The sequence below is a fragment of the Penicillium soppii genome (assembly GCF_028829465.1).
Source record: "Penicillium soppii strain IBT 18220 chromosome Unknown utg000004l, whole genome shotgun sequence".
NCBI classification, from domain to species: Eukaryota; Fungi; Ascomycota; class Eurotiomycetes; order Eurotiales; family Aspergillaceae; genus Penicillium; species Penicillium soppii.
In genome coordinates, this window is record NW_026643234.1 from 861,092 (window position 1) to 888,879 (window position 27,788).

The 27,788-nt window shown below is 48.3% G+C and overlaps 11 protein-coding genes across 11 annotated transcripts; 5 read left to right on the forward strand and 6 right to left on the reverse strand.

The window, feature by feature from the left end:
- Positions 1–99: 99 nt before the first annotated feature.
- Positions 100–1,472, reverse strand: N7529_003744 (TVP38/TMEM64 family protein; the record flags this gene model as incomplete). The annotated part of the gene is made up of 2 exons (XM_057239271.1): positions 100–940; positions 1,012–1,472. The coding sequence occupies 2 exons, from the start codon at positions 1,470–1,472 to the stop codon at positions 100–102; spliced, it is 1,302 nt and encodes a 433-aa protein (XP_057098566.1).
- A 1,102-nt stretch (positions 1,473–2,574) lies between these two features.
- N7529_003745 (CCCH zinc finger and SMR domain protein) lies at positions 2,575–4,902 on the forward strand (the record flags this gene model as incomplete). Its single annotated transcript, XM_057239272.1, has 3 exons — positions 2,575–3,503; positions 3,562–4,296; positions 4,350–4,902. 3 exons carry the CDS (start codon positions 2,575–2,577, stop codon positions 4,900–4,902), a joined length of 2,217 nt encoding a protein of 738 aa, XP_057098567.1.
- Positions 4,903–5,305: 403 nt separating this feature from the next.
- N7529_003746 (HpcH/HpaI aldolase/citrate lyase family protein) lies at positions 5,306–6,389 on the reverse strand (the record flags this gene model as incomplete). Its single annotated transcript, XM_057239273.1, has 3 exons — positions 5,306–6,004; positions 6,053–6,273; positions 6,350–6,389. The coding sequence occupies 3 exons, from the start codon at positions 6,387–6,389 to the stop codon at positions 5,306–5,308; spliced, it is 960 nt and encodes a 319-aa protein (XP_057098568.1).
- A 622-nt stretch (positions 6,390–7,011) lies between these two features.
- Positions 7,012–7,760, forward strand: N7529_003747 (DUF846 domain-containing protein; the record flags this gene model as incomplete). The annotated part of the gene is made up of 4 exons (XM_057239274.1): positions 7,012–7,102; positions 7,167–7,212; positions 7,271–7,557; positions 7,612–7,760. The coding sequence occupies 4 exons, from the start codon at positions 7,012–7,014 to the stop codon at positions 7,758–7,760; spliced, it is 573 nt and encodes a 190-aa protein (XP_057098569.1).
- A 632-nt stretch (positions 7,761–8,392) lies between these two features.
- N7529_003748 (uncharacterized protein) lies at positions 8,393–10,839 on the forward strand (the record flags this gene model as incomplete). Its single annotated transcript, XM_057239275.1, has 13 exons — positions 8,393–8,420; positions 8,512–8,602; positions 8,828–8,950; positions 9,012–9,077; positions 9,137–9,398; positions 9,453–9,551; positions 9,616–9,823; positions 9,883–10,033; positions 10,090–10,166; positions 10,235–10,301; positions 10,360–10,436; positions 10,523–10,594; positions 10,655–10,839. 13 exons carry the CDS (start codon positions 8,393–8,395, stop codon positions 10,837–10,839), a joined length of 1,506 nt encoding a protein of 501 aa, XP_057098570.1.
- Positions 10,840–13,165: 2,326 nt separating this feature from the next.
- On the forward strand, positions 13,166–15,127 carry N7529_003749 (sugar porter family MFS transporter; the record flags this gene model as incomplete). The annotated part of the gene is made up of 7 exons (XM_057239276.1): positions 13,166–13,239; positions 13,302–13,319; positions 13,372–13,478; positions 13,527–13,757; positions 13,809–14,569; positions 14,622–14,758; positions 14,812–15,127. 7 exons carry the CDS (start codon positions 13,166–13,168, stop codon positions 15,125–15,127), a joined length of 1,644 nt encoding a protein of 547 aa, XP_057098571.1.
- Positions 15,128–15,496: 369 nt separating this feature from the next.
- Positions 15,497–16,548, reverse strand: N7529_003750 (uncharacterized protein; the record flags this gene model as incomplete). The annotated part of the gene is made up of 2 exons (XM_057239277.1): positions 15,497–15,893; positions 15,941–16,548. 2 exons carry the CDS (start codon positions 16,546–16,548, stop codon positions 15,497–15,499), a joined length of 1,005 nt encoding a protein of 334 aa, XP_057098572.1.
- Positions 16,549–17,548: 1,000 nt separating this feature from the next.
- On the reverse strand, positions 17,549–18,631 carry N7529_003751 (uncharacterized protein; the record flags this gene model as incomplete). Its single annotated transcript, XM_057239278.1, has 2 exons — positions 17,549–18,099; positions 18,538–18,631. The coding sequence occupies 2 exons, from the start codon at positions 18,629–18,631 to the stop codon at positions 17,549–17,551; spliced, it is 645 nt and encodes a 214-aa protein (XP_057098573.1).
- A 588-nt stretch (positions 18,632–19,219) lies between these two features.
- N7529_003752 (uncharacterized protein) lies at positions 19,220–19,786 on the reverse strand (the record flags this gene model as incomplete). The annotated part of the gene is made up of 1 exon (XM_057239279.1): positions 19,220–19,786. One exon carries the CDS (start codon positions 19,784–19,786, stop codon positions 19,220–19,222), a length of 567 nt encoding a protein of 188 aa, XP_057098574.1.
- A 3,421-nt stretch (positions 19,787–23,207) lies between these two features.
- Positions 23,208–25,018, forward strand: N7529_003753 (putative MFS transporter; the record flags this gene model as incomplete). Its single annotated transcript, XM_057239280.1, has 4 exons — positions 23,208–23,362; positions 23,426–23,737; positions 23,786–24,380; positions 24,428–25,018. The coding sequence occupies 4 exons, from the start codon at positions 23,208–23,210 to the stop codon at positions 25,016–25,018; spliced, it is 1,653 nt and encodes a 550-aa protein (XP_057098575.1).
- Positions 25,019–26,141: 1,123 nt separating this feature from the next.
- On the reverse strand, positions 26,142–27,617 carry glnA (glutamate--ammonia ligase; the record flags this gene model as incomplete). Its single annotated transcript, XM_057239281.1, has 5 exons — positions 26,142–26,581; positions 26,641–27,145; positions 27,342–27,434; positions 27,514–27,552; positions 27,615–27,617. 5 exons carry the CDS (start codon positions 27,615–27,617, stop codon positions 26,142–26,144), a joined length of 1,080 nt encoding a protein of 359 aa, XP_057098576.1.
- Positions 27,618–27,788: the final 171 nt, after the last annotated feature.

Sequence of the window (27,788 nt, forward strand, 5' to 3'; positions counted from 1 at the left end):
CGGCACCGAGTTTCGACAAGTTGATTTCTTATAAGTAGACGTGGTTATAGTATATATTTCTTATGAACTTCGTCATTTCTACTTTTTATCTCGCTATCCCTATTTCGAGACATGCTTATGCAGACCAAAGGTGTTTTCCTCCTCTGCAAATCCTTCCGAGTCATTATCAGTAAACTCATCGTGATATGACCTTCTGTTCGAGTTCTTCCAAGGATCCGGCTGATCACTATCACTATCGTCACCTAATACTAGATCAACGTTATCGTCGTCCAGATCGGTGAATCCAATACGCTCCTCTTCGTCCCTTGCAAGCGTAGTGGCAGCCTTGTTGACATCGGGATCCTCCGAGAACCCACGATGAGGGCGGCGCGATGCATGATCAGCTTCAAGGGAACCTCGAAGATCTGCACGTTCTTGCTCTTCCAGCTCTTTTGCACGGGCCAGGGTTCTATAGTCAAGCAGGAAATGATTAATTTGGGTCCATAAGATGTTGGAAACAGATGAAATCGAGAATTCAAACCTTTGGTATATGTACCACCCGGTAAAGATTCCAATACCGACTGTAATGATAATACTGCAGATATTCACGGCCTTGGATCCCGCACTCATTTCCTCGCCCTTTTCGGAGAGCAGGCGAATTCGGCTACCGACAAACGCAGGGACCAACAATTTGGGGGAGATGATGGCCGTGGCAAGCCCGTACATCAGCGGCTGCACCGTAGGGAATGTGGAAACAGCTCCGTTACAGATTGAATATGGCAAAGGACATAATCGAATCATGCAAAGGAGCTTAAGACCATCATACTTCAGTGTCAGAGCCAATGCCGCGAACCTCTTATCACGTTCCATAAGACGGTGGACAAATCCTGACAGAATTGTCCGTGAGACATAGAACGAGGCAGTCGATCCAAGAATTGTCGCGGAGGCATAGATCAACCATCTTTTAAAATCAATTATCGCGAGTTAGCTTTTCGGTCCATTTCAAGTTAATTGGATCTGAGTGACTCTTACCCTTTCCACACACCAAATATAAAGCCTGCCACAGTCCCAAATGTGGACCAACCCAGAAGAGGGGGGAATGAGACAAAAAAGACACAGAGCCATAAAATAAAAGCCACGAGCCATGAGCTTTCCCACTTCTCGGCGACCGGGCCAAGCCAGATGAATAGCTGTCCAGTCAACACCATGAATCCGATACCGAATGCGCCCACAAATAAGCAGGCAAAGACAGTACCGATTTTCTTCCATAGGGTCATCTTTTGCCACATCTTATCTATACGCTGATATAGCTCCATACCGCGTTGGACGATCTGGTCGCGATAGCTCGCTTGTCCATTAGACCAACGAGCGGAGTTGCGCCTTGCGCGACCCCAGGGTGGATGAACATCGCTGTTAGGGGAAGAAGATATCGGATCAGGAGAGGATGGTGAAAGAGACAATGCCCTGGCGGTGGACTGGTAGTCCGCGGGCATTGTGAATTAATTCAGATTCGGGGTCTTTCCAGGTTGTTTGGTAGGGTGATCGAATCCGGGGGAGAAGGACCGGTCTGAAGCAGCGATCAGCGCCGTCGCACGGGAATTTCCAAAAGATCTCACTGGAGGGCGTGTGGTAGCCCTATGTTGTTGGACAAAACATGAAGAGAAATGGAGGAGTAAGCCAAGCGCTCTAGGCTGAAAGTTCGGAGACCCTGAAAAGCCCAGATTGTCAAGTCAGCGGATCCGCCGGGGATCTTCGGTCGGATGTTTACCGATCTACATTTTCTGTTCGTGCATTTGTATTTCTTTTTAATGATGATGATGGAGTTGATCGAGTTACCTGGGTACAATGTATGTACTTTGATTAGTTTGTACTATTATTAGGTCGCTTCCAAAGCTTGTCACATTAAGCTTGTTGTATTGTACGAATGTGCAGGTGATGGCATTGGATATATATGTCCCCGTACGTAAATTATCATGGGAAACGAAACATAATTATGTTCTCCTATAACAATAATAGAAAGATAGTCAAATTTCCTTGATAAAATCGAGTCCAAAGCAAACGATTGTATATAGAGGAGTGTAAAGAGAGATGTGAAAAGAGAATACATCTGTAATTATTTGGGTGTTGTACTCCGTACTGCGTACACACTGCAGAAAAAGAACACTCCGGAGTAGATAGGCGTCTCCCCCAATCCGTGTTGATCCCTCTCTCCCCCTCCTTTGTTTATCTCAGCCACCTCTTTGCTCTTCCCACTTTGCTTCAATTTCATTATCTAAATCGATCGCCAGGTCGAATGGGCGATGCGATGTAATTCTCACCTACTAATAAACATCCCTTTTGCGATTTCGTGCCTTGCGCCATAGCCTTGCAAAACCCCCCTACTCGGCCTGCATATCACGAATTCACCTCATATTGAAAAGAATATGGGAAGGTGCCTCTGATATTCAGCTTTCCATTTATTTTCATCTTCTCTCGGCCCCCCATCATTTTTGTGCAGTCGCCAAATCCAGGTCCCGACCTCTTTTCCCCGCTTGGATTTCCTGGGCAGCTTACACCCCCGGTCCCTTTAACCGACGCGCGGCAAACATACACACCATGATCTCCGACGAGCTTCTTGAGAAATGTCTCCAGATCCTGCAGGATCAGGAACTGGATGAGGAAGAGCATGTCGAGAAAGTGGAGGACTTCTTGCGCACAAACACAACCCTGTCCGGGCCACCCTTGGAGAACGCAGTGTTGGACATCCTCTGGCGCCATCGCAACCGCAACATACCAGATGCATCACCCCCTGTTCGTCATACTGTAATTCGCCGTTCATCGCCTGCGCCATGGCAGATGGCCCGATCCTCTACACCGCTATCTCCTCATCCCACTTTAGGAACAAGCGCCGGAAGTGCCTCCTGGATGCAAAGCCCGCGCGGGGCATTTGCACGACCTCCGCTTTCCTCAACTGTTTCTCCATTTACTTCTCCTCGTCCATCGCCTCGGCTTGCTCTTGCACAACCCATTCCCCATTCTCCAAATTTAAACGCCTACGAGTTCTCGAGCCAAAGTCAGATTTCTGACTACTATGGAGATCTCGGGGGTGATAATAATGTCGACTGGCTGGTCGCAGATGACGCCAATAGTACCACCTCATCTGCGGGTGGGGTCAGCACGCCCGGGGCACTCAGCGCCACTGCAGTTGAATTTGTTCCTGATATGAGCCCACATGACATCCTGCGCACCGTGTTGGGCGACAAGCGATCGAACGATGAAATAGAAGCAGCCCTCGAGGCTAACAGCTATGACCTGGGTGCAACCATCGCCTCTCTCTCGCAGGATATAGAGAGCGAGGCAATTTCAAAGCAACAAGATGATGGCCGAGTCCTGGTTGGCAAGTCTATGACCATGGAGCAAGTTCGCCCAGTCACACCGCTGGGTAGCAGCCGCAGCCCGGTGGTTTGCAAGTACTGGCTCTCCACTGGACAGTGTCTTAGGGCGGACTGCCGCTTCAGTCATGACCTAACAACTCATGTGTGCAAGTGAGTGTTTTGAATATAATATGTGAATGCTGTCCATAATTTAACAAATTCTTGATAGATACTGGGTGATGGGCAACTGCCTGGCAGGTGATGGTTGTCCATTTTCGCATGACCCTTCCGCGCTTATCGGCAACCTTGGTGTTACAGATGAAAGCCGGCCAGCTTCGCCGTCGAATGGCTCCCTTTTCCAAGTAGATAGCGGCTCCGAGGCATTCCCGCCTCTTCAAGCTACAGAGAATGGCGACCAATGGGGAACCCAGTACATGGGACGTTATCCAGCACACCTTTCCGCTTACCAAGCGACCAAGTATGCCCCTCCAGGCCTACTACCTGGAATGGGTAAGAGAAATGGAAGTGCGACTCACCTTGGTCGCCCCAATTCTCGACCAACAAGTCGCCACCAAAACAGGGAGATGAACCTTACAGCGCCATCTGTAGACGACCCCGATGCCTTCCCAACTCTTGCCGCAGTCAATGCGAAGAATGCCGGAAAGAAACACCACGGGAAGCGAGGAAGCCACAACAATCGCGAAACAAGCTTGAGCAAGGAAAGCTTGCCCTCGTCTCTTGCTGATGTCGTTCGGATGACCCCATCTCCAGTCCCTGGGAAAAGCAAGTCTGGGCCTAAAACCAAAGACACTAAGGGTCGCGAAAACAGTGCAGCAGCTCAGTCGATTCAAGCCCCACAAAACATTCCTTGGCTAGAAACAGGAACACGTGCCAATCAACAATACATCAAATACCGAACAGAGGCCATTCGCCACGGAACTGTGCGAAACAAGTTCCTCCAAAGGTAAGCAATCAGCTGGTGCTTGTCTCGCCTACTATTCTAACACAATATTTTAGTGCTGCCCAAGCATGGAACCGAAATGATGCACGAGCTGCCAAAGCTCTTTCATTGCGGGGCCAGGCGGAAAATGATGCGATGCGCAGGTGCCATCGAGAGGCCGCGCGACAGCTTTACGAGGAACGCAACCAGCATCTATCACACAAGGGCCTGGATGAATCCTCCGAGGAACTATACGTTGATTTGCATGGGCTCCATCCTGAAGAGGCCATCGAATATCTCGAGAAGATCTTGCTTAAGCATGCTCGAGAAGGTCTCCGAGTGGTCTATGCAATCACGGGCACTGGCCACCACTCGAAAAATGGCAAAGATAAAATTGGAAAGGCCGTCAAAGCATGGCTCAACGAATGGCGGTACCTGTTCCGAGAATTCAGCGTGCCTGGTGAACGAGGCGGTTATGTCGGAGGTATCCTCGGCATCGATCCCACCAGTTACGACAAATCACTAGCCAAAGAATTGGCTAGCGAATCGATGGAGGCAAACGCTGGCGATCCTCCCGCCCTTGCAATGGGTAAAGTTCAATTACTCAAGCGTGAGGACATAGAGACTTAAGATCAATGGCCTGGCATGTCATTCGACTCGATCATTGCGTCAAAGCGGCATGATACCCATCAGGACTTTTAGCTTCTGAACCTTTTTCAGATACCTTCAACCTTTTGGCTCGATTGTGCGACCCAACCACAGCACGCAGCAAGGGAATTCTGGATATATCATGTTGAAATATTCTTTATGTCCGTTCTCAACAGCCCGCTTCTATGTGGTCCCAATACCACTCGGGTAGTTTGAGTTTGACTTTATAAGTAGCAAAACGAGAAAATGCAATAGTTATAAATCAGAAAATTGCCATTCCTCCACTTGATGTTATTTAGCTCTAAGGCAGAATTAAATATAAATCAAAATCTACCAAAATGGATATCAATTGAACATGTACAGCGCTATAAAATTACACCCACCACTACTCTGGCTCCTGATGCTCCCACTCCTCCCTCAAAGCGTCAACATCAACTCCACAAGCCTGAGCCTTCTTAACAATAGCTCTAGCCTTATGCGCAACCGGAACATCGATCATCTTCCCATCAAGCGTCCAAGCTCCCCTCCCAGCTTTTGCAGCCTTCTCATCTGCAATAACAACCCGCATAGCCCACTCCGTTTCCACCGGATCCGGTCCAAAGATCTGGTCCGCAACCTTCACCTGCGACGGATGGATACACTGCTTACCATTGAATCCCAACCGCCGACCATCGCGGCACTCCTCCTGCAGCACAGCAGGAGGCGACCCATCACCCTTCTCAGACTTGTACGCTGTGCAAACGAGATCAATTGTCGAAGGGAGTTCGGCCGCGCGCGCAGCCGTTGCAATAGCAGACCGCGCGAAGAGGAACTCTGTCAGAGATGGTGTCCGTGTGATACTTAGATCCAAAGCGAAGTCCTCAGCCGCGAAAACCAAGCCTTGCAATAAGGGCGAGGCGGCGCAGATCTGTGTTAAATTTGTGAGGGACTTAGCAGACTCCACCAAAGCCAGGAGCGAGATCGGCGTTCTCTCTGCCGGTGATTGTTGCGAGAGGGTGTGGTTTACTACGTCTGTGACGAAGGTCAGGTCGGAAGCGGAGTTGACTTTTGGAATGACGATTGTTGTCAAGTTTGGCGATTGGAGCTGTCATGGTCAGCGACATGCGGTTTCAATGCGCCGGATAAAACCCACCACTTCGGTCAAATCGCCCAGCGCGAGCCCGCTGTCTACGGAGTTGATTCGTACGGCGCGTTCGCGGATCCCCGATGGCGCGGCTTGGTCGATTGCTCTCCGCACCAGAGAGCGGGCCTCCGCTTTCATGTGCGGAGTGACACTGTCTTCCAAGTCATAGGCGACGCAGTCAGCTGTTAATGAGCGGGACTTGTCGAGAAAGCGCTGGGAGGATCCTGGGACTGTTTGGCATGGGTTTATTAGCCTTGGTGGTTCTTGGAGCTCGGGATGGAATGCGGGGAAGATGAGGGAGCTTACCATAGAGGAGGGAACGGCGGAGAGTGTTGCGGGCTGCCATTGTGTAGTTTGTAAGGGCATAGACTTGTGTGCTGTTCGTCTGCCCAGATGGAAGTTGGATGTATTTAAAGTGACTTTATCCGGGGAAGAAGCCGACTCGGCTATCCGTAGTGCCGCTATAGATGGTTCGCAATATGTTCTGCTATAAAGGCTAGAGACACAACCTTGGAATGGATGTAGAGTTTTAGCTTTTTAATTACTTAGACTGAATGTGATTCTTGTCATACTATGCTAGCATCAAATACTAACGCTTGTAATTGTTAGTTTCCATTGCTTTGTGACTATCACGAAGCTAGTGTATACTTTTGACGGATGTTTACAACAGCAGAGCAGCATCGAGCTTTGATTGATTCAGTTTGGCACTTTGAGCTTGAATGAAAACATTGATTTAGCACCTCTTTAGCACTCTTCCTCTCGGAACTTATCAGACTTCGATCAATGGCGGAGGAACGTGCATGCGTCATCTCCAATTATTCTGTCAATACATACCGCCTTGACCCGTGTTTCGAACCACATAGGGATCATCGGTCAACAACAGACACTACCTCGATTGAGTCTACTCGAGTCTACAGATCAAGAGTGGTACTGCATATAAAGATTCCAACAGTCCACTTATAGACACCATGGATCAAGCCCAAGGGGGTCAAGGCGACCTCAACTGGCGCCTGAGTGCGCATCCGATCACGCTACTTGTCTTCTTAGGCATTCGCATCGGTTTGTACTCCCTCCGGCCTTGCGCAATAGCCTCGAGAATGCCATTGACTAAATCAATATTTAGGTGCATTATTGATGTATCTCTTCGGTGTTCTGTTCATCGATGACTTGTATGAACCCTGCACCAGGCTACCCGCACCTAGCGCAACAGCTAACAATCCTACCTAGTATTCTCGTCTTCATCTTCACGCTTCTCCTCCTGTCCGCTGATTTCTACTACCTCAAGAACATTGCTGGCCGCCGGTTGGTAGGCCTGCGTTGGTGGAACGAGGTCGACACCTCAACCGGAGACTCGAAATGGGTCTTTGAATCCTCCGATCCCAACGTTCGTACCGTGACAGCCACCGACAAGCGGTTCTTCTGGTTGAGCTTGTATGTCACACCGGCTCTTTGGGTTGGTCTTGCTATCTTGGCCATTGTGAGACTCGTGGGTGTAATTTGGCTCAGTTTGATCGGTTTGTTTCACATGTTCGACATGCATCAAGACAGAAAACTGACCTTGACGCTAGTTATTGCTCTCATTTTGACAATCACGAATACTATGGCTTTCTCCCGCTGCGATAAGTTCGGGCAAGCCTCAACGTATGCCAACTCGGCCTTGGGTGGTGGTATCGTTAACAATTTGGCTGGTGGCCTGCTGGGCAGGCTCTTCCGTTAATTGTCAGATTAACTTACGACATGCTGTATTCGCGGTATATTCATATGTACTCTGCGCTGTAACTCATAGCAGAGTAGTTGAATATGTACTTTACATCCTCAAATGCATGCAATTTCTCTCCAATCCTTCTGTACTGATCATATCATTAGACAGTCCCGGTGCTATTTGATCATCTACAGTGTACCCAATGTACTTTCGAAGGGGGAAGATACTGCCTGAGTGATGCCTGAAATTGAGTTCCTTCCTTAAACAGAAGGTAGTTCTTACCTTCTTTCCTCTCGCTCTCCTTTTTCCTGCTCTTCTACTTCCTCTTCTTCCTCTCTTCCTTTCTCTTCTTCGCTGAATCTAAATCGCCAATCAACAACCCCTGTAAGCAAGATACATCCTTTAGTATGTCATCTCTGTTTGCCTCCACATTGATCTCCTGAATTCACGAACATGAGTCGGCGTGAAAATTGCGTCGTGTTTGTTTTGCTTTGTTTATACCTGCCTCTGATTCACCTTCTGCCATCCACACCCCCCATTCCTGTTCTCACTTCATAGATTCCGGTCTAACCAAACATCTTTCCTTTCACTTCTTCCTTTGTTCTTTAGCATGTTACACAAATCTGGCTAACTGAATTTCAGCTATCATGGCTGATCAATGGGATGATCCGTCAAGTGAGTACTGCTCTCTATCTCCAGTTCAACAACCATCTTGGTTTCTTCTTTACAAATTGTCGCTTTCTCTTATGGATCTAACATCTACCAGAGGGCTCTTTTGATGAGAACTCGCGTTATCGCAACCGAGGCCTGAGTGTCACCGAGTCTGGTGGCAAGGACGATGGCTTTGCTTGTGGAAAGTGAGTAGCCATCCATTCAATGATTCTCATCCAGGGCTGGAGGAGAATCTTTTCAAGTATATCAATCACTAACAATCAAGTTGTGGTGAATCTGGCCACATGACTCGCCAGTGCCCCAATGATTCTGTGCCTCTTCGATGCAAGGACAGCAATGCGAAGTGAGCTTGTTCTGAAACCCAGTTTCTTTTGGTGCTAGCTAATCCGATGATTTCTTCCCCAATATAGTGACGCGTTTGGTGAATTCTACGATGCTTCGTACAGCGATGAAAAAACTGGCGCAGGTGAGAGACACGATGACTTTGGCGGTCGTGATGATGACCGTGCTTGTTTCAACTGCGACCAGCCTGGGTGAGTTGCTGTTGTTGTTTATATCGTTCATGGCACTGATAGAATGTTTCCAACAATATAGCCATACCAAATCCGAATGTACTGAGGCCCGCAAGATGGGCGCATGCTTCAACTGCGGTCAAGAAGGGTGGGTTATGTTCGGAACCCTAGCATCTTTGGAAAATGAGCAAGCTAACCGTGGGCCAGTCACACCAAGGTTGATTGCCCCGAGCCCCGAGTTTTCACGGGAAAATGCCGCGTCTGTGAAAAGGAAGGTCACCCTGCCGCGCAATGCCCCGAGCGCCCCCCTGATTTCTGCAAGAACTGTCTGGGCCAGGGCCACAAGACGATCGATTGCACCGAGAAGCGAAAGTTCGATCTCAACACTGTTGCTGATTTGCTTCCTGAGGCAGCCTGGAATGCAATGAAGAGCGCTAGCGACGCGAGGGAACTCGACGAATTCCGTGAGGTAACCAATGGCCTACATCTTTTTGGAAATTGACTTTGGTTGACTTTGTTACAGGCTTTCAAAATTTACTCCAAGGCCGTCCCTGAGGCAACTTTCGTCGACATCGAGAAGAAAATGCGTGAGGATGGATTCGAGATCTACATCATTGCCCTGGTAAGCCTGATAACATTTTCTGGCGCCTTGACATTAAATACTCATGAATGAATTTCACCAATAGGAGAAGGAAGTTGACGATGTTATGAGCCTGATTGACCTTCAGGGAACATTGGACCGAGAGTATGTCGTGGGATTCTATTACAGCGCAAAGCCAAAGCGGGGCAAGCTTCGAGAGCGTTGGCCTGCGAATGTTGAAGAAAACCTCGAGCGTTTGGGCAATGCTGGTCTTCCCTATGACCGCAAGTTGCCAAAATGTCTTAATTGTGGAGGTGAGGCTTCAAATTTTACCGGATGATGCTAAACAAAAGTGCTAAGTCATTAATGCCAGAGTTGGGACATATTAAGAAGCATTGCAAGGAGGAGCGCATGGAGAACACCGATCGCCCCGAGATCAAATGCTCCAACTGCGACGAAGTTGGTCACCGCGTTCGTGACTGCATGGTCAAGCGCAAGTACAAACGTGGATGCCGCAATTGCGGGTATGTTTCCACGATTTCCAAATCACATTGAACTAGACAGTGCTGACTTCGTGAAGATCTGAAGATCATATTGCTGCTGAATGCACCGAGCCTCCATCTGCTGATAATGTTGAATGTCGCAAGTGCAACGAGAGTATGTCAAGATTGTGGCGCCAATTATATTATTTCAGAGTGTTGGATATGCTAACATATTTGTTCAAGTGGGTCATTTTGCAAAGGATTGCCCTAATGTGGCAGATCGTGGCCCTCGTACCTGCCGCAACTGCGGGTAAGTGATCTTATCGCACTTGAAGCTATTAGACAGTATGGTTCTAACATGACTGCAGATCTGAGGATCACATTGCTCGCGATTGTGATCAGCCACGCGACATCAGTACCGTTACTTGCCGCAACTGCGACGAGAGTAAGTCTGATCCATGCCCTGGGAGTCACGATGCTCCAAGCCGCAATAGTCTTCTAAGGAATTGATCTGATAATTTTGATTTCTAGGCGGCCACTATTCCCGTGATTGCCCCCAGCCCAAGAACTGGTCAAAGGTTCAATGCAACAATTGTGGCGAGAGTGAGTCTGCGCACGTGTTCTTACCCCTTACTGAATGAGAGTCAACTAATACATATTTAGTGGGCCACACCTTCCGCCGTTGCGCTCAGCCTCCAAAGGAGGAAGGGCCCGCGGATGATCCAACTTTCTCTCTTGCGGGCACCCCACCCCACGCGAGCTTTGCTGATCGCCAGGAGGACAATGGCAATGTCGATGACAACGCTGGCGATGATTTTAAGCGCCGTGACGATGACGACAGGTGGTAAGCAGAGCAATTGGAAAAGTAGAGCGGCTGTAGAAGGCAATAGCAATCTGCTTTCTCTTGCTCCTCTGCTCTGGTTGGTGCCAAGCGAGACTTGTTGGTGATTGACTATCTTGAGACACCTCTCTAGATGGCCAGCGGCCGATGTTGCGTACGGTGGCAACTACTTTGTAGTTCCGATTTCACTCAAGTTCCTTTTCCAAATCGCGTGATTTTATTGATGCTAGCCATGGTTTTTTGACGGGAGGGCACGGTGATTACTGACCAACCGACGAAAGTGGGGATAACGTGGTCTGGGTATGAGAGCTCGATCTGGTGGATTGTTTGGCATTCATTGCTAACTAACTATGTGGCTGCAAAGTTGTTTCAATGAAACACTCATTTAAGTAAATTTCTCCTTCCAATGTCAATTGTCTTTAAACAAAACACAGATACTACGGTGGGCACCAAGGGGTCTAGATCTCTCTATCCGGCTACAGTTGCATCGTCATCTGAGTGGATGACCGCACCACATCTACAAACGCCTGCCCTAAATTTCGCACGGGTCTTGCATACCAATGTGACGAGCGGCTAGATTTGTATCACTTCAATGTGATACAGTAACTTGATTACACTTAAAAGTGGCCGCAAAGCTGTCATCCAACACATAATATTGTGGCTTTTCTCCCGGAGGAACAGAATGATAGTGGCTTGGTGGTGCTTAACCCGAGAGTCTATACTCGGCGTCCCTGAAGTGGGCGCAATAGACGCTCGGCTATGACCCGATGGCAAAGTTTCGGGTCCACAGGCCTAAAGCGCCATAGTGTACAGGGACACGAAAGGGCCATAGCTTCTTACGCAAAGTACTCAATTCAAGCACAGCCAAGCATAACTGGCTTGTTCAGAAGACATTCATATTTATGTAGTTTTTCTAGTCCAAGTATCCAATGATCGATTGAGATTCTTCATCAACAGCATAGATAATGAACCTGGCTCCACAGACGCCCAATTGGGAAGGCATTCGCGCGGCACTGCCTTCTACGTTTAACAGTGGGATAATCCTTTATCCTCGCTTTTCAATTACACCTCTTTGATAATTGAATCGTGCAATTTATTTTCTTCGAGGCACCTGGACAAGTAGATCATTAGGTAACATTGTCAAAAGTACGAAGTTGCAGTGGTTCCGAATCGGGCATTCCGTAAATGGAAACCCCACGATTCGGGACTGACCGAGCGGATTTTCACGGGTCATGGCCAATCCATATCACATTAGAAACAAATATTACAATGTGTAATGTAGAGAGACCTGGCTAGGCATGATTGACTTTACAATGCAGATATGCAGTTCTAGAATGTGAGTATGCAAGGTGTGTACATAAGCATAAGTGCAACGAACCCGATGATGTCATATCGGCCAATCTAAGCCAGGTTTTTTGGGGGGCCTAACAGTATACTGTGGTTACCGACGGGAGTCTCTTTCTCGGTATCTAAGATGCCGTAGCTTGTTCCGATGTCTTGGCTACCTTTCCCCGAATAAACAAGAATATGATGCGATATTAAATGTGCAATTACGTAGATACGGCCTCTCAACTCCTCATATTCGTGCCCACAATAATAGCCCCTAACGCAACCCACTTTAACAAAATGAAAAAAATGGGGAGTCCGGGGGAATTGGGGAATCTCCAGGTTCCAGTCAAAGAAAGGAAAATGAAAGAAAATCGCATGAAATACCACGCGAGATCTTAGCCTTAGATCTGCTTGTCATACACTTTCATCTCGAACGGAAATAGTCTACCCTGACAGTAAATTAGTACTACCAGTACTACCTGGGTAAGTCTCATGATTTGGCAAAAATCAGTCCAAGATACCGTAAAGTAATGTCACCAATACCGGGAACCCCGAACGGCCTCCTATGGCTAACTTCTAACGATGCCGATCTGTTCAATGCCGGTGGAACCCGAAGCCCGAATGAAGGCAGCTATCGTCCCGGCCCTCGAGCGAGGGGGGGTTCAGTGGCTCGTTACTCCCGATCCGGCGATTGTACAGGCATCACCAATGTGACCCTGTCACTTCTCATTGGTAGGGGTGTTGTTCGTTCTGGATTCCGATTTGCACTCCAAAACCTGTATTGATGGGTGGACCTGCTGGGGTAGAAGTTCATAACCCCTTTGCTTTCCTGGACTTGGTGTATGTTTTTTGGATTGTTTTATTTTTTATTAGACCTCCATCTTTGAATATAGTTAGTTTCTTCCTGTGGTTTCGAAATATAGCAGGACTATATTCTGGAATTGTTAGGGCTAGACTACAGGCTATACGCATTGACTTACCTTCAGTCATTCCACACCGCTATCATGAAGCCCTACTTTGGCCTTCGAGGCGCAAGCCTGAATATCATGATCAGTGTTATCGCTGGTCTTGATTTCTTGTACGTTGGTTCCTTTCCTGTTTCAAAGACATAAAGATAAAGACTAACATGGAAACATACAGGCTATTCGGATATGACCAGTACGTCGTACAGCGAATCCCACGCTGCCTGTCGTATACTAACACTCAACAGAGGTGTCATGGGAGGCTTATTGACCTTGAACTCATTCGTCACGGTCTTTCCTGAAATTGATACCACTAAGTCAAGTTCCTCCACGAGTACCAACTCCACGACCCAGGGTACGGAGCTCCATGCAACTCTCAAAGAATCATATGCTGACTGATCAGGAATCACCACTGCGTCCTATAATCTGGGTTGTTTCTTTGGAGCAATCTTTTGTATCTGGATTGGCAACTATCTCGGTCGCCGTAGGACCATCTTCACCGGCTCAATCATCATGATCATCGGTGCTACTCTACAAGCCTGCGCTTACTCACTGCCTCATCTTATTGTCGGTCGTATCATTACCGGTATCGGCAATGGCATGAATACGTCTACTGTTCCTACATGGCAGTCTGGTGAGTACTTGACTTCATCACCAGCCACACATCAGACTAACTCTAGTTAAGAGTGCTCCAAGTCCCACCACCGCGGACAACTAGTCATGCTGGAAGGCTCTTTGATTGCCGCCGGAATCACAATCAGCTACTGGATTGATCTTGGTTTCTCATTCCTCGATCCCAGCACCGTTGCGTGGCGATTCCCAATCGCTTTCCAGAATGCCTTCGCTCTGGTCATCTTGATCTTCGTCCTGCCACTACCCGAATCCCCTCGCTGGTTGATTCTCAAGGGTCGCGAAGAAGAAGCCATGGAAGTCCTCGCAGCGATTTTGGATCTGGACGAAAACGATACTTACGTTCACTCAGAATTCGCTGCCATCAAAGATGCAGTGCTGGAGGCCTCGACTGTCAGCTTCCGTGATCTGTTCACTATGGATGAGAATCGCCACTTCCACCGCGTCGTTCTCGCATACGTCAATCAGATGTTCCAGCAGATTTCCGGTATTAACTTGATCACGTATTACGCTGCCACTATCTACGAGAGTATCGGCATGGATGGATTGACGTCGCGAATTTTGGCTGCCTGCAACGGCACCGAGTACTTTCTGGCTTCTTTGGTCCCGATCTTCATCATTGAGAAGGTTGGCCGTCGGGTTCTGATGCTGATTGGTGCGGCTGGTATGTCGATTTCGATGGCTGTTTTGGCTATTGCCACTAGCTTCGAAGGTAACAGCAAAGCCGGTATCACCGCTGCCGTATTTTTGTTTGTCTTCAATACATTCTTCGCCCTTGGCTGGTTGGGAATGACTTGGTTATATCCTGCCGAGATTGTAAGGCTTCCCTACCGATCTAAGACATATGACGGGACTAACAATTGAGTAGGTTCCTTTGCGAATTCGCGCACCCGCCAATGCACTCGCAACCTCGGGTAATTGGATCTTCAACTTCATGGTTGTCATGATCACCCCGGTGGCATTCGACAGCATCAAATACAGGACCTACATCATCTTCGCAGTCATGTAAGTGTTTCTAGTTACTTGAACAAAAGTCAAAGCTAACCCTAATTCCGAAGCAACGCTTTCATCTTCCCCGTCATCTACTTCTTCTACCCCGAAACGGCCTATCGATCCCTAGAAGAAATGGACACCATCTTCCACAAGACTTCCAGCATCTTCAACCTCGTCTCCGTCGCCCGTGTCGAGCCTCACCGTTATGGCAAGAAGGGTGAACTTTTGATCAACTATGAAGATACCGAGGAGCATCTGCGCCGTGCCAGCTACGTTTCCGAAAAGTCGAAGAGCAAGATGGTCGGAGAAATAGGTGATTTGGAGACTGGAAAGGGTACTCATGTTGAGCACCGCAAGGACAGTTCGTCCGATAGCAACTAAGCTTTTACGAAGATTTTGCACTATCGATTATAGGTCTAGATGTTATAAATGATTCACGAACAATTGCCTTTACTTCGCTCAGTTGGTCTTGCTGTTCCGAACCACAGTCTTGTAGTCCATATCTGCGAAAATAATATACGAAGATATTCCCGCGAAAATGATTAGGGCTTATAGGTATGCGGTGGAATCATAGATCTCTCCGAATATTTTGTGGGCAAATTATCAAGTTGCATATTCTTCTTCCAATAAATCACTCCATACATATGTAGTCATCAATTATCTCAAAGTATTAGATATAGAGCATTCGCAAAGCATTAGAAAAGCACATTTGAATCCCAACAATTCCCTAGTTACGTCTTAAACTTAGACTCACAGTCCAAAGGCCAAACCGCCAATGGCAGCAACCAGGACAGCAGCACATAGTCCAGTTCCACTGACACTCAGCCCAACTGCAGCGTCAGGAGAACTAGGGAAAACACCTGCATCTCCCGAGCCAGAGACTGGTCCATTGTCAGAAGAGGATGAAGTAGCACTAGAAGTAGCAGAGCTTGTCGACAGTGTAACAGGCTCGGACGAGCTTCTCAAAGAAGTCGCAGAGTACGGCGCCGAGAAAGTGTAATCTCTCGAAGACGAGATGAGATCAACTGTCGCCTCAAGACTGTTTGTCGCATAAACAGACCAGACAGTAGTGGTGGTGGTGCGAGTAGAGGTGACTGTTCGAACTGTGTAGGGGGCAGAAGAAGTCCAGTAGTAGTACCAGTAAGTCCTACGGGAGTCAGTCAACCACATCCAACCCACATAGACCGAACATACCAATATATAGTAGTATAATAATACTCCCAATCAACCTCCAAATAAACACTAGTAGTTGTCTCTGTCTTAACAGCCGTAGCAGTAGCCGTCTGCGTCAAAGTAGCCGCCGTAATGCCCGAATCATCACCCCCGGCATCATTCTCTCCCACACACCCGGAAGCAGCACAACAGATCTTCTTCCCAAGATACGTCCGACATCTCTTCCCAGCCCGGCAGTAGGTACCATCAGAGCAGCACTCCGCGCCCAATGGCGCACACCCCTGCTGCCCCGCACAGCACTTGTAGCCACTTCTGCAGGTGCCGCCGCCCGTGCAGCACGTCTCGCCTATATCAGCACAGTAACCATTTCCGCAGCAGGAGCCACCGATAGGGCAGCATCTTGTCGTGTCGTACGCGCATTCAGTATACCCGACTGAGCAGACGTATGCGCGGGCGCTGAGGCCCAGGTCTGGGTTTTCGCTGAACGAGAAGCCTTGCGTATCTGTGTTTATCGAGATATTGGAGTAGAGACGGGGTTCATCTTCCTGATCTGTGGGTGTGCCTGATACTGTGTTTGTAAGGAGGAGGGACAGAGCCAGGCCCATAAAATGAGAGGTTGAAAATCGCATTTTGGTACACAGTTAGGGTTATGGCTGGTGTTTTGGCTCTACTCGCGCTGGCTGTGGGAGCGTGGGAAGAGGCGGCATTTAAGTTTTGGCCCCCTTAGACCCTGCGGGTTCAATGCGGCTGATTTCGAGGGGTATATGCCCGAAGCGAGGAATTTAGAGGTGGTTGTTCGTATTCACGGGCAATTTGGGCGATTGCTTTGTTGTGGCGGGCCCGTAAATACGAGATGGTGTCGCTTGGCACGGACTCGAGCCGCTTTTATTGTTCCTTTACTGGGTGTGTTTGGAAATACCAAGAGGTATCGGTATGGCATTGGATGGTTTGAGTTAGATGCATGACTTGTGACCTTGGGGGTGCTGTGTTGGGTGGTTTATGTGAAGACTACTTGGGGTAAACGAGATGGGAGATACGAGGATCGCACCCGAATCCTCACCAAGGCACATTTCTTAGCGCGGAAAAGATATCGGATAGTGCCAAGGCAATTTAGGTACAAGATTCTCGTGTGTTTGCAAGTTGGGATTCGACTCAATACCTCATCTCCTACCTGTCAAATATCAGATCATTCTTTGGTATGGCCTTTTACAAAGTCCAAAACAGCTAGGATATTATCCTTACACAGCTCTCGTTTCTGCTCGGCAGTTGGATCATCATCCAGAGAAGGGAATCAAAGCATATCACGCCAAAATTGATCAAGAAAAGTTTTAGTAGCTTCCGAATCCACATGTTTCTTCCATTCTGGAATTATATTCCAGAATGCATTACGCAGAGTGTTTCGATCATCAGGCTATCTTTGTTCTCCCGTGTAATCAATCTAAAACAGTTTCTCAGTGTAGAATGGCACGCTCATGGCAAACGGTATGCAACCAACGCACTCCCAGTCGATAACTGCCTTAAAGGTATACGATTCAACAGAGGAGAAAATCATGTTGTCCAAGGTCATTTCTTTTCTATAGTATCTCTCATACCTCCCGGATATTAAGAGATTCTCAATGAAGATCAAATTCACCTCTTCTCGACATTCTTCCCTGGCATTGGGCTTTCTTCGTTGTGAAGCCCCACAATCTCAACTTTCTCAATCTCTTGAACTATTTTTAGTATATCGAGCCAACTCGGGGGGCCATTAGCCTCACCATCACCAGAAGTCTCGCCAAGGTCAGGCAGCTTCTTAGACAAATTCTTCATCTGCGAGACCTCCTTGGCATGTAGATCTTGCTTTTGTTCCGCCGTTTCTTCCGAGCTGCGAGACTCTTCCCGGTTAAACTGTAGATTTAGTTGGTTCTTGGCATCTTGTTTTGCAATTTTGTTTGTAGGATCCTCCTTCTTGGACTTGTAAGCTTCAGCACCCAACGCATGTATTTTTTGCTTGTCAAAGTTCACACCATGACTCCTGCCAGATATTCTGGTCTTCCTTGTTTTCTCTGGGTATCGAGAAGAGTTTGATTGCTTGATATTTTTATTGCTGACAGCGCTGTCATATTCGATATTGCTTTCTGGGTTGTGATATCGTGGGGTGTCTGAATCCTTGGGCCATTTGTGAACGGCACCGGCCCGTTCTTAAGTCTCGCTTGCTGTTTTGACGTTTAGCTGGGCAGCAAAATTCTCAGCTAGATGTCTGCTGACAGTAAAATGCCGAACATCAGTCTTGCTTTTGTGTCTGTAGTCTGGTGGTTGCTCCCAATCATTGGCACGTTCCTTGTTTGATCCGATGGTTTCGGCTTTGAGATTATTCGATGGTCCTTTCTTGCACTTGGTAGTCGTCTCAAGTCTACCCTCAATCATTGGAATTCGCAGATCCTGTAGATGATTTGGCGGGTTGTCGCTATCAGTGGTAGATCCGGCTTCACGTTTGGTATGAAGACTATCCAACGGTTTGAAATCGGGCGTGTTAGATTGTTCCTGTGACTTTTGTGTGTTCCCTCGCATAGCTGGACACTTGTAGCGCTTGATGTCTTCCTCCGGCTGGTATCCTGGTCGTACCCTGATTTATTTACGCTTGGTGCCATTCGGTCGGGTTGACGAAGGAATGTAACGTTTGCCAGTCTGAGCATCGATGATGATGCCTGATGGTGTCGCATTCGAAGACATTGTGGTGGGCAGAAAGCAGATCGTTGACCAAAAGTATCGGAATCGAGACGAAACACTAGGCAGGAAGACGTTTGACGTGAAGCTCATCAGGTGCGGAACGCGATGGGGGCTTATTGTTCGGAAATGAACAAGAAGAACCACAAGACTTTGAAGACTAAGATAGCAAGGCACTTGTAAAAGCAGCTCCAACTTCAAAGTGGTGAGCGACGGTAGAACTTGTGGTGGTGTTTTGATCTCATAAGCTCTTTTTGTGGCAAACTACTGGGATAAAACAACAAAAGACACGGAAAGGGCAAACAATCCACAACACCAATCACTTACTACACACCGTTCTCACTTCTCCTTTGTTACTGGCATTGGAAAATCATATCCATATTTTGGATATAACACTTCGAGAGAACACGAAAAATAAACAGTCTATAGTATATATGAACGATTGTATTTAGCTTCTAACTTGCCAGAAGTTCAAAACTCTATCTGATACACATTTCACTGCTCCCACCTGTCCTGCTAATCTAACACCAACCCATATATCCAATCTACTCAAAGCAGTTCAACCTCGAGGGATTTCCAGTAATCCGCCAGGATTCAAGCCTGCTGAGCCTCTTTGGGAGGGGGCGGGATCTCTGTGCCGGTGGGCTTGGGGGAAGGGACATCAGTGTTGGCAGGCTTGGGAGGAGCATCCTCGCGCTTCTCATTGCCACCGTTATTCTTCTTGGGAGGAGGTGGGCCATCAGTTCCAGTGGGAGCCGGGGGAGGAGGGGCCTCGGTGCCGGTGGGCTTGGGAGGGGGAGTATCTCCGCGTTTCTCGTTGCCGCCCTCATCCTTGGGGGGAGGGGGAACATCTGTACCGGAAGGCTTGGGAGGAGGAGGGCCATCAGTTCCAGTAGGAGCCGGGGGAGGGGCGTCTCCGCGCTTCTCGTTACCACCCTGCTCCTTGGGAGGTGGAGGAATGTCGGTGCCGGCAGGTTTAGGGGGAGGAGGTCCATTGGTGCCGGTGGGTACGGGAGGAGGATTCTCCTCGCGCTTTTCGTTGCTGTTGCCATCCTCATGCTTGGGAGGAGGAATCTCAGTACCAGTGGGAAGAGGAAGAGGACCCGAGATATCAGAGGGGGCTAGATATTGAGTCAGTTCGCCACATCTCACAAGAAGCATGCAGGTATGAATTGTCTGTCTTGGAGTCACATACGAGGACCAGGAGGGGCCGCAGCGACCAGGCCAGCGGCCATAAAGCTGCACATAATAGTGGAAACCTTCATGTTAGAGATTGTAATATATTGTTTGCTTGTGATATGATGTGTTAAGTTGATTGATTGTTCTGAATACCTTTGAGGACGACATCGAGTGCACCTTTATATCTTCTCGATCTCTCACAGCGTCATAACTTCTCGGAAGAAATGGTACCCCTTGTCACATCATTCAATCAGGCAGTGATAAATCTACTTGTCGCAGAACGGTCGATCTTTTCGTCAGCTTGTTGACTTTTCGGGTAACCAGAAGGTACATCTATAGAGGCGCTAAAGTGAGGTCATAGGTGAGAAAAGGCGTACATGAGTACAATGCACTTATAGCATCTACAACGACTAAAGCTGAATGAACGTCTTACGAATCGAGTGGATCTCAGGCGCATTGCTCCTCCGCAAATACGCCGTACGTTGCCATACTCCGGTGCCCTAAGTGAAGATTTCCCGCGCAATAAATAGAATCTTGGGAGGCTTGTGCCTACAGTCTAGACTGATGGGGGCGAGAATGAGGCAATCAAGACGGCATTTTGCAATTGACTTAGAGATCAACACCTTAGTTGGTTCTCAAAAATGGAACAGAGTTGTCCCAATTGCACACGCGGCCATGCGGATCCTTTATCCAGACCCACCAAGAGCGATGAGTAATCGGAGTTCTATATTTCTAGGCGCTTACATTGCATTTGGGGCAATTTTATGCTTAAGGCTTAGCATCAATCTATTTAGGGCTGAGACAATTGGTTCAAAATGAATGTGCTTGGTGCCTGAGTTTGGCTCTCAATGTGTAGACCAAGTCAGACATCCATTTTGAGACAATCCCCAAGTATACTCGCCTTCTCTCTTATTGATCTATCCAATGCATTGCCCTTTGTCTGGTCCATAGGACTGTTCGAATGTGATTGGACAATGGAATGCTTCGTACCCCTGTGATTCATTTCTCTCATACGGTGTCGATCTTCATGCAGTGTGTTCCTGTGGACTAGAAGACGATATAATACTTTGGGATTATGCAACAATAGATCCAAAAGAATTTTTCATGCATAGCAGAGTCTCGAAGGTAATAGGTCTATCATCTGTTTGCTGAAATTTGGGCCATCATATCGACATTTCAAGATGTATTCGCGTCGTCCAATCTTGGCATCTGGCCTTTCAGTATGGTACATTGCTGATCATGCCAAATTATTGCTGACTGGTTGGCATATGAATAACATAATAAAATCTTACAATAACAAAATAGCTCATAAGCTTACAGCGTGCGGGACGTTCATAATCGACGAGCAGTCTCCGTCTTCCAACCGCCTCGGTTATGTAAAGGAAGATACCTGTCGGCCTTTTATGTCGACACTATTACTAGCATGTTATTAGAGCAAATTTAAATAGAACTGAGCCTCGTTCTCTTGCCTTGGGTACCATAACACAGGAGCAAACATGATTGAATCTCGGCCCAAAGTAGGAAGCGCTTTGTGCGCAGGCAGCAGCAGAAGCACACAATACCTCAAATGATGTGAAGGCTTGCGCACAACTTTCCCTATGAAGCAAAAGAGCAGCAGATCTTAGGTGTGGTCTGAAATTTCAGAACTAAGAATTGGTACAAAATCTAAGATCAAGGTGCAACCCAAGTGCCTCCACCCCTGGCTAAGATTCAGCTTAGTCCTAGGAGCAGGCATTATCACAAATGTATCTTAGTCCCCCCTTCTCTTCATTCCATGGCTTTGTAAGTATTCGAATAAGCTGACGTTCTTTTTCTGTTTGCTTATGTTGACCTCGGGGCATCGTTGTTGTGCTTCATCGGTGTCGCCCTGATATCAGGGAGCATCACTATATCATATTTGGCCAACTAAGCATGTATGTAGCGCAAATGAAACAATGAACAATAATGATCATTTAGCTAGGGTCTCCCATACCGATATATAGATATCATCATGAAAGGAGCGCACCTAACCAAGGAAGGAATACATAAAAGGTACTAGAAGGGGAGCTGAGCGTGAACCAATTAATGTGTGCCTAGGTAACATTTCGGGCTATCTTTTCTGTTGAGCTGGGAATCAACCTTCATTCTCTCCCCTTCAGCCTTTCTTTACTATCCCCAATGAGTGGTCTAAAAACCTACTCAGCGATGCCAAGTCCCAATGGGCAACATACAGCCCCTTTCTGAGATTGGCAGATATTCAATAGATCATGTGAGGCTCTAGACTAGATAATGATCCCAGGAATAACAAATTTCCTCTTCAGCTTCACTGTTATCAAATTACCCGATTCGGAATCTACATCGGCATGCCACGTGACACCCCCGAGACCGGCGCAATAAGAAATGTGTCAGGGCCAACGATGAGACTGAGGCGTTAGGCTAGGCGGGATGCGCCCGGAGTGTACACAAGAAAACTTTTGTATGACCACCTGCTTGTGAAAGTGGTTTTATGGGTAAATGCTTGGTTCAACGATTGGCCAATCTAGTTGCGGTATACAGTCCAGAGCCTGTGCTGACAAAATGCTACATGTTGATCGAGCAAGGTGATATACCAAGTAACTATACTAAGGGCTCCACGTTGGTACCAACTAGGGATCCAACAAGCATACATAAGTATAAGTTTGAAATTTTAGCTACATTTGTAGCAATCTTATAGCGTCGGTATGTGGGATCTAGCATTCTGACAGCGAAGATCTATGCAAGGGACTATAAACGCAGGATTGAGTTGTCTAGACTTTCTAGAAGCTCTAGGACTCCCAAACAAAAAAATACTAAGTTGAAGTGGAGATAAAATTAAGGTTATACTCGGTGAACTCGTGTTGGGACGAGAGCACCGATACTCGGAAGGAAGTTTCACCGGAATCACCCTCAACATGCTCAACGGAGCCTTTTCTCTTCACGGTGTGATTCTTCGGATATTGATGGTTTCGAATCACGCGTTCCGTGCATAACCGCTATAGTCTTTTAAAGATCGGAGGTCTGGGTGTTTTTTTTTCCGCCAAGACTCCCCCTCTCGATTTTATCAGATCCGAAAGCGGTCGAGTTCTCTGCTACTTTTTTTCACAGACGAAACTGTGAACGATATCTTAATTAGGGGTAAGTTTTGCGAAACCTTTCTTAGTTTTTACTTTTCGTGACGGGATGCCCGACCTCGGTAAAGTTGTTAGCTTTTCTAGCGTTTCCGAGGGAAACATACCATAGAATTCTACTGACTCAGACCTTGCAGGACTCAATCTAGTATTGATACTCAATACTACGGGTGTCTGTTTGATTGGCACTATTTTTTGTCAGTGCGTCAAGTTGATCATCGACTGAGCTGGCAAAAAGGCCAAAAAGGTCTATCCATATAGACTTATAGAGCGACAAAATGTCGGACGAACATCCTCACAACGCTGTCGATGGGAACAAGCAACCCATCTCCGAGGATGTCTATGAGCAGACAGAGGCTCGTAAGAGCCAGACTTCTATCGACAATGTTGAGTCCGACGAATTCAGTGTAGCCAACATTGAGCGAATCTACAGGTTAGCCAATCCCGCCATTCACCCATCAATGTATATCTCAAAGTTTCTAACATATTATCATAGAAAATTGGACCGTCGCATCATCTCTGCATTTTGGGTTCTCTATTTCCTCTGCTCCGCCATCCGATCAAACGTAGGCCTGGCGCAGACGATGAACGAAGACTCCGGCCACGACCTCGCAGACGTCCTCCATCTAACCCCGCACCAGATCTCAACAGGTCTAGCACTCTTCTACGTCTGCTATGTGGTCTTCGATCTGCCTTCCAACCTAATCATGACCCGCCTCAGTCCCCACGTCTGGATGAGCCGTATCGTGATCAGCGTCGGGCTAATAGGAAGCTGCCTCGCCGCCATGAAAGCAGCCTGGAGCTTCTAGTACGCACCGCCCACACCCTCACTCCAACCTAAAACTAACAAACCTAGTCTTCTCCGCCTTTTGCTCGGTATTGTCACAGCCGGCATGTGGCCCGGCATGACCTACTACCTAACACTATTCTACCCACCGTCGCGCATCGGCAAACGCATCGGCCAGTACTTCACAGCATCCCAAGTCTCCGCCGCAGTCGTGGGCCTTGTATCCGCCGGTTTCCAGAAAATGGACGGCGCCAAGGGCCTCGTCGGCTTCCAGTGGATGTTCCTCGTCTACGGCGTCATCACCGTCGCGCTCGGCTTCGGTCTTCTCTGGTGGCTTCCTGATCGGCCCACGCCACCAGGCGAAGACGCTCCTAAGCGCAGCGCATTGATGCGCTGGGTCCCTGTTAGCAAGCCTGCGCTGACGGGCCGCGATGCCGTTGTCCATTACCATGACATGAAGCGGGTGTATCATTCTCGGCCGTGGACGCTGAGGGATTTACTGGCTGTTTTTATGGATTGGAGACTTTGGCCCCTGCTGGTTATGTACTTCGGTGTTGTGGGCGTTGGAATTGGTGTCCAGTTGTACGCCAACTTGATTATCCAGGCTATCAACCCGAATCTCAGCGGTGTTGATTTGAGTTTGCTGACTGCCCCGATTTGGATTGTATGTTTTCTCTCCGGCTGTGTGAGATCCGAGCTAACACCATCCAGATGGACCTCATTGCCATTCTTCTCGTCACCCCGATGTCTGACCGCTTCCATCGCCACCGCGCAATCTTCTTCTCCGTCCCGGTTCTCCTTCAGATCTTGGGCCTGCTGCTAACTAGCTACGCGGGCTCGGACGCCAACCCATGGCCACGGTACGGTGGTCTTCTAATTGTCGGCTTTGGACTCGGCCCCACTGTGCCAATCACAATGACCTGGACAACAGAAATCTTCCAGCCGCGACACGGCGAAGTCGGCGTAGCCGCTGCTTCGGCCGTTGTCTCTGGCCTAGGCAACCTAGGCAGTATCCTCACGACCTACGCCCTGTATTCCGGATGGGCGAGCGACTACGAAGCCCCCGGGCGTCAGAAGTACCGCAAGAGTAACCTGGTCATGATTGGAATCTTGATCGCGAGTATTCTGGCCGCGGCGCTGATGGAGATCATGCTGCGCCTCGTTGACGGGCGATACCGTCACGAGGATGAAGATGGAGCTGTTGATGGTGCTGGGAGACGTGAGGTGCGCCAGCGTGGGTTGAATGGACTGGGAGCCGGTGTGATGAGGTGGGCGAGACGTGGAAAGAAGATCGTGAAGTAGGGTGCAGTTGGGCACGGTAAAAGTTATGTTGCTTATAATTTTCTAATATTGCTGGCTGCTTACGCTTTGGTGTGACACTTCAGGGCTTCTATAGATTAGACTTATAGAAGGGAATAAAAATCGCTCTAATCTCTGTATCAGTATCAACAAAGTTGCCCTCTCCGCTCTTTCTGTCCATGTAAACAAGCAGTCCCCGAGTATGCCCAACCTGACCAAGCTCAACACAAACATATCCTCAATCTTACGCGTCCCAACGCTTCCCTCCCCACCGTCCATCTCAAGTCATCCCATACCTAGAACTTGACGACGGAGTATTACCCCATATCCTACGACATTCTGCTGAGCTACTAGACCTAGAAAAACTGGTTCCATCAAATAAGTCCGGATGTGAGTTGTGCATCCGTCCTGTGGAGGGTGGAATACATAATGAGACGCTTCAGTTGTTATACTAGTATAATATAATATTGTTCTGGTGAGCATCAATGTAATTTCGCAATACAAACAAGAGCACTACTGTGATTGGATATCATTGGATACTTCAGGGAGAATATATACCAGATTAAGTTTGAGATCCTGTGTCACCCACATGATCTGGATCCGATTTAAAGGGAACCAATGAATTTTAATACATGGCTGTGTGAATGTAAGAGCCTCATGCCTCCTAAATCAAAAGCTCAGTACTTTTGATTGGTAGCCGGAAATTTACAATAATCAGTGAGGGTCAGCAAGGGTCAGTATAAAGTTGATCTTGGAATTATTTGTCGATTCTCCAGGGGAATGATATCAATATGATATCTCTCGATGAACGAATGGTGTGATTGTCCCATCCATGGAATTCTATGCTAGTGTACGTGTCACATTACCCAACGAAGGGCAGTCAAGAGAAAAAAAAAGAAGAAAAAAAAGGGCGGCTAGTACAACAAGGGAGTGGCAGAAGGAACGCAGAAGGCGGACACTGCCGAGAGAAAAGAAAGGATAGAACACGAGACGAAGGACGGAAGGGAGGCGAGGAACAGAGAACATCTATGGGACTCCCTCATGCAGTCAGGTCGCTCTGGTCCGACTCCCAGGTTGACGCCGGAGGGTATCGGAGCGCTAAGACCAAATGATTCCTTTTATCCATTTAAAGGCCACCACACATAGTCTCGACGATGATACCGGTGATCTGGTAGGGATCGGCGTTAGACGCGGGGCGGCGGTCCTCGAAGTAACCCTTGCCATCCTTGGCGACCTGGCGGGGGATACGGATGGAGCCACCACGGTCGGCGACACCGTAAGAGAACTTTTCGATGTTACCGGTCTCGTGGCGACCAGTGAGACGCTCCTCGTTGCCCTCACCGTAGACGGCGATGTGCTCAACGTGACGGGCCTCAAGCTTCTTCATGGCGGCCTCGATGACCTTGATACCACCCTCGGCACGAGTAGCGTTGGTGGAAACGTTGGAGTGAAGACCGGCTCCGTTCCACTCACCCTTGATGGGCTTGGGCTCGAAAGAGATGCGGACACCGAACTCCTCAGCCACACGGTGGAGCAGGAAACGAGAGATCCAAAGGTGGTCACCCACTGTAAAATCAATTAGTCTCAATAAACTTCACGTTGAGTGTCTATGGTGGCAAACTTACTGTCAATACCGGGGCAGGGGCCGATCTGGTACTCCCACTGGGAAGGCATGACCTCAGCGTTGATACCGGAGATGTTGATACCGGCGTAGAGGCAGGCACGGTAGTGAGCCTCGACGATGTCACGGCAGTAGACCTTGCCGGTACCGACACCGCAGTAGTAAGGACCCTGGGCACCGGGGAAACCGCCACGGGGCCAGCCGTAGGGCCATCCATCGGTACCGAGAAGAGTGTACTCCTGTTCCAGACCGAACCAGAAGCCCTCCTTGGCGTGAGTCTCCATCAGACGGTTGGCATCATAACGGTAGTTGAACTTGTTGGGGCTTCCATCGGCATCCCAGGTCTCGCAGAGAACGAGGATGTTGTCACCCTGGCGGAAGGGGTCAGGGTAGAAGGCGACGGGGCGGAGGTAGACATCGGAGTTGTCACCGGGGGCCTGGGCGGTGGAGGAGCCATCGAAGTTCCATTCAGGGAGCTCATCAACACTTGTGACGGGCTTGGAGAGAGTCTGCAAGGAAAAAAAGGTTAGCGCGTTGTTGGTGCAGGAACGATCATCTCACGTGACTGCGGGTGGCTGCATCGCTGATAAAACTAGGATCCCCCACGCAATGGCTAGATAAGCCGGAGGTGATCCAGATAACAAGATGCAGCAACCCCCCACCAGTCAAGTGGATATCCAAACCGGATTGAAATATGAGTCATACCTTAGTCTTGGAGCGAGTGCCACCGTTGGAGTCAATCCACACGTATTCAGCCTGAACGCGACCACGCTGGTCAAGGTTCATGTACTTGAGGAGCTGGTTAAGTCAGTATGTGTCTTTCCTCTCTGGCTCAAAGGCCATTGTGGAAATCCAATGCAACAAGAATCAAACGTACATTCCCCGTGTTGGAGACGACAGTTGAAGATTCAGCAGCCTGAAAGAAGAAGAAGTCAGTTTTGGGATTCTCTCATCCGTTTCCAGGGAGAGCACTCGTACCATAATGAATATGGGTTATGTGTGAAGTGAGGACTGATTTTCTGGCTTGCAGGCAAGCAATGACTTTGAAAGTCTGTAGAAGAGAAATCCCGAAGGAGAGAAACCGAGAACAACCTTTAAAAGGTAAAACACGTAAAAGCAAAGATGGATGGAAGTGAATCCAAGAAAGAGAGG